The following is an 8,571-nucleotide window of genomic DNA, read 5'->3' on the forward strand; positions in this document are numbered from 1 at the left end:
ACAGCCGAGGTCTCCGTGCAACGAGCAGACCGCGCCAGCGGCTGTGAGTGAATGCAGTCGTTCTGGGAGCCCATTTCCCTGAATAGCCCAGGAGACCTTGGCCAGTCCCTTCACTTGAGGGGCTTCCCATCCAGACCACAAAGGGTATGTAGTCCCGTGTCCCATGGCGTGGCCTGTGGTCCTCTCGTGGCTGCCCAGGGCCAGGCACGTGGAGGCCTTTCTCCCCCTGGGTGAGGGGCATCAGACACTGAAGCTGGTGGGGACATGCATGACCCAGCAGGGTATGGCCCAAAACTGAGAGGCAGGACCTCCTGTGGGTTAGGGTTAGGATGCCCTAACTCCCTGTGGGCACCTCATATCTTTCCTGAGGGGGTAACAGCTCTTACGGGCTTGATCAAACGTGAAAAGGATGGCCAGGCATGGTGACACACACCTGTAATCCCAGTGCTTTGAGAAGCTGAGGCAGGAGGATGGCTTGAGTCCAGGAGGTCAAGGCTGCAGTGAGCTGTGATTGCACCACTGCACTCCAGCCTGGGCAACAGAGTGAGACCCATCTCTTTAAAAAATACAAAAGGAAGCTAATGTTTGTGAGAAACCACAAACCCATTGGGAGGAGTGGTCTTTACTCCCATTTGACGGAAGAGGAAGCAGAACTGGCGCATCCCAGCCCGTGCGCAGCGTGGCCCGAGTCTGTCCAGTGCTGGCTGCCAGGCACCGCACCGGCCCTGGGATGCCACAGCAGTGACCAGGACACACAGCTCCTGCTCTTGCAGTGGCAGGAGCAGCTCCAACATGAATTAAAAGTAAATAACCAAGCACAACATCAGGGAGAGAGAAGTGCCAGGATTTAAACTAGGTGGGGGCCGAGAGTGAATTTGGGGTGCAGAGCAGGGAGGGCTCTTGGGGTGATGCTGCTGCATCTTGGACTGAACGACAGGAGGGAGCCGGAGTTTCCCAGGTAGAGGGGTGGCTGGTGCAGGATCATCAGCCAGGAAGGGGGTGTGCATTGGGGACGGGGAGCGAGAAGGCGCAGAGGCTGATCCGGTGGGCCCTGGAGATCGTGTTTGGAGGCTGGATTCTCTGCCATGCGCGGAGGACTGGATGCCCTCAGGGCTGCGCAGAGGGTGGGGCCTCAGGACTGCCTTGGTGGTTAGCAAGGCTCCCTCTGGCTGTGGAGGGAGAATGAATTTTGGGTGCCAGGAGATGAGGTGGAGCCAAGGGCGTCATCCCTGCCGGAAGTGGATTTGGGCAGTTTGGACCAGGGCGGTCGTGGTGGGAGTGGAGAGATTCCGGATGCTTCTGCAGGTGGATTAGCTGCTACTGGAGTTGGACCAGGTGTGGAGGGAGGAAAGAGAGGAGTCCAGGATGTAGCATCAACTTTAGGTGGAGGAATGCGGTGGATGGTGAGCAGGGAGATGCCAGCAGGGACAAGATCTTGGAGCAGCCACTTAGACGTGACGGGAGAGAATCTTCAAGTTGGGGGCAGCTGAGGGCCTCGAGATAGATCGGGGGTCAGCTGCACGGAGACAAGAGGACAGGGCAAGACACCCTGAGAGTGCTGGGGAGAGGAGGCTGTGAGGACTGAACCTGGCCTGGAACACGTGGAGTCGGGGTGAAGGTGAAGGAACCGGGATGGAGAGGTGGCAGCTGGGATGCCGGAGTGGAGAGGGCTGCAGGAGGGAGCTGGCAGCTGCCTGGGCCAAGGGCTGCCAAGAGGCTAAACCAGACAAAAATGGGCACTGGAAGGGCAGAGGTCGCCAGTGACCTTGGTGAGAACGGCTCAGAGGGCCCCAGAGGGGACGCTGGACGGGGTGGAGCTGAGGATGGAAGAGGAGGTGAGGGAGGGGGATGGAAACCACTGCCGATCCTTCCAAGAAAACCTGCCACGTTGAGGCAGAGGCTGGAGGGCACACAGGTCCAGTTGGTTTGTTTTACGGAAGGTTCTAGAACTAGAACCTTCCAATACATTGATACAATAGAACTGTATCGAGTTCCATTACAGCAGCTACTAGCCACGTTTCCGGTGCTCCAGAGCCACAGGAGACCTGTGGCCGCCCTGCTGGACGGTGCAAGTACAGAACCTCCATGCATCCAAGAAAGCTGCAGAGGAAGGATAGCATTGCAGAGGGCTGGAGGTATGAGACCCCAGGAGTGCCCATTCCAGAGGGGCCACAGCCTCTGCATCTCCCTGAGGCAGGAGGCCAGGTCCGGGGAGCAGCAGGTGCAGATGGGCTGAGAGTAAGAGGAGCTCCTTTCAGGCAGCGGGGAGCAGCCCTCCTGAGGGGTGCCGTGGGCCTGCTGGCCTTCCTGAGGCCTTGTGGTCCACACCCATGCTAGCCTCTGGGTCTGAGGTTGCAGGTGTGCTGAGGAGGGGAGCAGGGCTGGGCCCGGGTCTGTGCAGGAGAGCAACGCCCGTGTGGGGTCTCCGCACCTGCCTTCCGTGCCGGCCAGCACTCCTTTCTAGAAATGTTTAATGAGCGGATCACAGGATGTGGGGTACAGGGGCAGGTGTGCGTGTGGATCAGCAAGGGCATCAAGAATGACTGAGTGAGCGACCCCAGCTGGAAAGGGCCTTGGGGGGCCTGTGGTCCATCCAGAACCTTCCTGGGTGATTCGGCCTTTCCCTGTTTCCTGTGCCAGGTTTATAGCCTCTGCCCTTGGGGTCTCCCAGACCCAGGGCACCTCCCAAACCCTTCCTAGCACAGCACCCATCCAGCCTGTCCCCCGGCCCCCAACAGGAGGCTGCACAGGGCTGACTCACAGTGTGACCTTGGAGAAGTCCTTCTCTCTCTGTGCCTCAGTTTCCCCACTGTGAAGTGAGCTGCAGAATGAAAACTTCGGGCCCTTTGGCTGGGCGTGGTGGCTCACACCTGTAATCCCAGTACTTTGGGAGGCTGAGGCAGGTGGATCACTTGAGGTCAGGAGTTTGAAACCAGCCTGACCAATATGGTGAAACCCTGTCTCTACTAAAAGTACAAAAATTAGCTGGGTGTGGTGGTATGTGCCTGTAATCCCAGCTATTTGAGAGGCCCAGGCAGGAGAATTGCTTGAACCTGGGAGGCAGAGGTTGCAGTGAGCTGAGATTGCGCCATTGCACTCCAGCCTGGGCGACAGAGCAAGACTCCGTCTCAAGAAAAAAAAGAAAAGGAAAAGAAAACTTTGGGGCCCCTCCAAAGCTTGGGGCCATAGAGGGGGCAAAATCCCGTGCCTCTTACGGGGCTGCGGGCCCACCCTTCCTCACTGGCAGGGCGCTGGCCACACGGGGAGTCACGCCCACACACCCCGAAGATCCCCCTGCCCAGGAGACTCGGTAGTGAGGCCAGGCTGGGGGTCGGGGGAGGACTCCCCAAGCCCCTGCAGGCCAGGCTCCTGCTCACCTGGACTCTGGGGCAGGGGCCGAACAGGAAGGTGAGGGCTGGACACTGGGCTGGGGACAGCCTCCCTCCCTCATCACATGGGCTGCCCAGCCCGATGGAGGAGGGCTCAGAGCCAGGCGGGGAGGTGAGGCTGTGCTCCCAGCACCACTCCCAAGGAGTCTGATGCACGGATTCTTATACTCACAATGCGGGGAGTGGGGCATGGTGGTAAGGAAAGGGCTGGCAGGGGAGGAACCAGGTGAGCCAGGAAGCAGGAGACAGTGTGGTGCCCAGCTGGGCCCTGGAGATGTCAGCTACTGCTGCACACTTAGAGCATGTTTCCTGCATGCACGCAACATGCCAGACATACAGACCCCCGTGCATGTGTGAACATGAGGAGGAAATCTGGGGGGCTCCGAGCTGCACCTGTGCCACCCACACCTGCCTCCCCTTAGCCCCAGACACACCAGGGCCCCAGGCCTCGCTGCCCAGACAGGGCGCCCTCAGTGACACCTGCTCTGCCCAGTGCCCCAGTGAGCATGGCCTGTGCACTTATGTACACAAGCCCTGTGTACACACATCTGTACACGCACGCACGCAGACAACCTGGCACACACGTACGAGGGCTCACGTGTACCAAACACGGGTGTGGGTGGACGTGGGTATACATGTGTCCACAAACACACATGCACACACGTACACACACACACACACGTGACCCCCATGAGCACGCAGCCCTCCAGCCCTCAGCTGCGGGGCCCAGGAGAGCCTGGACAGCCCCAGGCCCCAAGCCTCCTCCCTGTGCCTGTGATAAGGGCTCTTAGGCCCTGTAATCCTCCTTACCTTGACTTTGGGTTATTTTGAGCAAGAGATTAAAGGTGATTACGATTGTGGGCTGAGGCGCCACGCTTCCTACACACTTCCTGCGCGGCCGCTGGCCAGACCCGCCCTTCCGGAGGCTGGGCACAGCCAGACGCCATCCGCCCCACGCCCTCGGCCTGCCCCCGGCCAGCACGCACCTCTGCCTGAGACCTGGGCCCCCAAGAGGCCTGGGAAAGCTAAATCCCAGCACTGGCACAGGTTGTCTGGGCACGGTGGAGGGATGGTGGGGAGGGATGGAGGGGCTGGTGTGGGTGCGGGATGGCAGGTGCACATGGCATGACGGTGACTGAGACAGTGCTGACTCTCCCGTGATGGTGGATTTCACATCCAACCAGACCACGTGGGGACCCCATTTTCCCAACCCAAGCAGCCCCCGGAGCCATTTTTGAGTGGGCCTAGCCAGGTCCCACCCGGCTGGGCTGGGCGTCCCCTGGCCACTCCAGGCCAAGCCCTGGGTTAGCTCCCCGAGGCCTGCTAGGACCTCGCTACAGCTCCCATGCCGTCTGACTTCTCTTTAAATCAGAAATAGACTCTTCTCCAGGAGCTGGAACAAAATTGTTCTTTATGAAGTTTCCAAAGGGAGGAAAAAACCCATTTTACATCATTATATTTTTTTTCTCTAATTTAAACCGCTTCAGTGCAGACTAGTTGCAAACGTCAATATCAGTGAAATACACCCAGCTGGCTGCACGCCAGGCCACGGCTTGGTGACAGAGGCCGGCTGTAAATCCACATACTAACAAGCAAACACACACCTATTTCTCTATCCTGCAGGGGAAACACAGGCGGCCAGGAGGTGAGGCTGCACACCAGGGGCCCCCTTGTCTCGAAGGCAGTGGTGGGGGGTCCATGGGGGAGCAGGAGCCCAGCGGCGTGCCTCGCTCCCCGGACGTACCTCCAGCCCCATCTGCAGGGTGCTTCCTGCCTGGGGCTTCCTCCCCTATGGCTCAGTCCCTACATCCTCTGTGTCCAGGCTCAGCAGACACTAGGGAGATAGAGGAGGCACCGTCCTGCCTGGAGACCCTCGGGGTCCAGTGGAGGCTGAGAAATAGAGCAGAGGACCCCATATGGTGGCAGGGAGGATGGTGGGAGAGGCATCCGGCTCCCCCAGGGACCTCAGAGCTGTCCCTCTCCCAGCCTGGGGAGGATGAGCAGAGCCTGGAAATTCTCGGCGGAGCAAGCGGTTCCCTTCCTTCCAGAAGGGAGGCGGCCACACTCCACCAAGGTGAGGTGCAGACAGTGCCAAGTCCCAGTGCCGGGTAGATACCCTCAGAGACCATTCAGCCAGCTCATTTGGGGAAACTGAGGCCCAGAGGGGGCACAGCATGCCGGGGACACAGGGCAGGCGAGCTCAGCCCGAGACCTGGTAGACATAAGTCCCTGGACAGGCCAGAATCCCGGTGCCTCCCTCCCAGAGGGCTGGAGAGGAGCCCGCGCCCTAGAAGGATTCTGTGCCGTGGGCTGGGGACCCTGTGGCGGGTGCACAGGGCAGCTCCTACAGGCGGCTCCAGGGGCGTTGCGGCCGGGCCTCCTGGGAGCAGAAGTGGCAGGCGACAGGCACCGTGCCGAGCGGGGGCCTTCACACGCGTATCCCTGGCCACAGCCAGCGGGCAGAAGCCCCGTCACTCCTCAGCCAAGCGACTTTAGGTCCCAGTCCCCTGCCTCAGTTTCCTCATCCGACCAGGGTTGTGCCAAGAGTGAAATGGGCTTCAGGGGGTCTCAATTCTGGGCTGTCAGTACCTTGGAGCCCGGCCAAGCAGGTAGTGCCCCATCCATTTTGCAGATGAGGAAACTGAGGCCCGAGAGCCGAGGAGACCCCTCCACGGGAGGGTGAAGCATTTCCTCTGTTATCCTGACCCGTCTCAGGACCCCCCAGGGGCTTCTGAGGAAAGGGCTTCTGTTTTCTTCTGTGTTTTACAGAAGAGGCTTAGGGGGCTCAGCAGAGCAGGGACTCAGCCCACGTTCAGATGCGCTGCTGTGAGATGCTGGCCATCCCCTGACCGCTGTCTTCTCTTCTGTCTTGCAGCAGGAACGTCGGAGCAGGAGGAGCCAGTGGCGCCATCAGGACACCCAGGCCCATGGGGCAGGAGGCCTCGGTCACCGCAGGACTGGGGCGGAAGACGAGAGGCGGCCGGCCGTGAGGGAGGCACCCTCCCTCCCTGCGCTTAGGTCACGCGGCCATGCAGTTTGGGACAGGACACCCCTGAGAGTGCAGGCACCTCCCCCTCCCGCCCCTCCATCCCTCTGGGGGCTGCCGCCTGGCCCCCCACCTGGTCCCCCTGGGCAGGCTGAGTTGGGGCTCCCTGCAGGGCAGTCCCGATGGCCGGGTGTGGGTGGGGCGCACTGTGGGTGTGTGTGGCGGCCGCCACCCTGCTGCATGCAGGCGGCCTGGCCCGTGGGGACTGCTGGCTGATCGAGGGTGACAAGGGCTTCGTGTGGCTGGCCATCTGCAGCCAGAACCAGCCGCCCTACGAGGCCATCCCGCAGCAGATCAACAACACCATCGTGGACTTGCGGCTCAACGAGAACCGTATCCGCAGCGTGCAGTACGCCTCGCTCAGCCGCTTCGGCAACCTCACGTACCTCAACCTCACTAAGAACGAGATCGGCTACATCGAGGACGGCGCCTTCTCGGGCCAGTTCAACCTGCAGGTGCTGCAGCTGGGCTACAACCGGCTGCGCAACCTCACGGAGGGCATGCTGCGCGGCCTGGGCAAGCTGGAGTACCTGTACCTGCAGGCCAACCTCATCGAGGTGGTCATGGCCAGCAGCTTCTGGGAGTGCCCCAACATTGTCAACATCGACCTGTCCATGAACCGCATCCAGCAGCTCAACAGCGGCACCTTCGCCGGCCTGGCCAAGCTGTCGGTGTGCGAGCTCTACAGCAATCCCTTCTACTGCTCCTGCGAACTGCTGGGCTTCCTGCGCTGGCTGGCCGCCTTCACCAACGCCACGCAGACCTACGACCGCATGCAGTGCGAGTCGCCGCCCGTCTACTCTGGATACTACCTCCTGGGCCAGGGCCGCCGTGGCCACCGCAGCATCCTCAGCAAACTGCAGTCAGTCTGCACCGAGGACTCGTACGCGGCTGAGGTGATCGGGCCCCCACGCCTGGCACCGGGGCGCTCACAGCCGGGTCGCTCCCCGCCGCCCCCACCTCCTCCAGAGCCCAGTGACACACCCTGTGCCGATGATGAGTGCTTCTCCGGGGATGGCACCACGCCACTGGTGGCCCTGCCCACGCTGGCCACTCAGGCCGAGGCCCGCCCCCTCATCAAGGTCAAGCAGCTCACCCAGAACTCGGCCACCATCACCGTCCAGCTGCCCAGCCCGTTCCACCGGATGTACACCCTGGAGCATTTCAACAACAGCAAGGCTTCCACTGTGTCCAGGCTGACCAAGGCCCAGGAGGAGATCCGCCTGACCAACCTGTTCACGCTCACCAACTACACCTACTGCGTGGTGTCCACCAGCGCCGGGCTGCGCCACAACCACACCTGCCTCACCATCTGCTTGCCCCGGCTGCCCAGCCCGCCGGGCCCGGTGCCCAGCCCCTCCACGGCCACCCACTACATCATGACCATCCTGGGCTGCCTCTTCGGCATGGTGCTGGTGCTGGGTGCCGTCTACTACTGCCTGCGCAGGCGGCGGCGTCAGGAGGAGAAGCACAAGAAGGCCGCCTCTGCCGCAGCAGCTGGCAGCCTCAAGAAGACCATCATCGAGCTCAAGTATGGGCCGGAGCTGGAGGCGCCCGGCCTGGCCCCGCTGTCCCAGGGCCCGCTGCTGGGCCCTGAGGCTGTGACGCGCATCCCTTACCTGCCTGTGGCAGGCGAGGTGGAGCAGTACAAGCTGGTGGAGAGCGCGGACACCCCCAAGACCAGCAAGGGCAGCTACATGGAGGTGCGAACCGGGGACCCTCCGGAACGCAGGGACTGTGAGCTGGGCCGGCCGGGGCCCGACAGCCAGAGCTCGGTGGCCGAGATCTCCACCATCGCCAAGGAGGTGGACAAGGTCAACCAGATCATCAACAACTGCATCGATGCGCTCAAGTCCGAGTCCACCTCCTTCCAGGGCGTCAAGTCGGGGCCCGTGTCCGCCGCCGAGCCGCCGCTGGTGCTGCTGTCCGAGCCGCTGGCCGCCAAGCACGGCTTCCTGGCGCCCGGGTACAAGGACGCCTTCGGCCACAGCCTGCAGCGGCACCACAGCGTGGAGGCGGCCGGGCCCCCTCGTGCCAGCACCTCGTCCGGCAGCTCCGCGCGCAGCCCCCGCGCCTTCCGAGCCGAGGCTGTCGGGGCACACAAGGCCGCGGCCGCCGAGGCCAAGTACATCGAGA

General features: G+C 62.0%; 1 protein-coding gene across 1 annotated transcript; it reads left to right on the plus strand.

Moving 5' to 3' along the window:
* Positions 1 to 4,364: 4,364 nt before the first annotated feature.
* Positions 4,365 to 8,570, plus strand: ELFN1 (extracellular leucine rich repeat and fibronectin type III domain containing 1; the record flags this gene model as incomplete). Its single annotated transcript, XM_017892344.1, has 2 exons — positions 4,365 to 4,436; positions 6,265 to 8,570. A coding segment is annotated over exon 2 (2,013 nt), but the record flags the coding sequence as incomplete, so codon positions are not given.
* Position 8,571: the final 1 nt, after the last annotated feature.

The sequence above is a fragment of the Rhinopithecus bieti genome, unplaced genomic scaffold (assembly GCF_001698545.2).
Source record: "Rhinopithecus bieti isolate Rb0 unplaced genomic scaffold, ASM169854v2 scaffold_1017, whole genome shotgun sequence".
Taxonomy (NCBI): domain Eukaryota; kingdom Metazoa; phylum Chordata; class Mammalia; order Primates; family Cercopithecidae; genus Rhinopithecus; species Rhinopithecus bieti.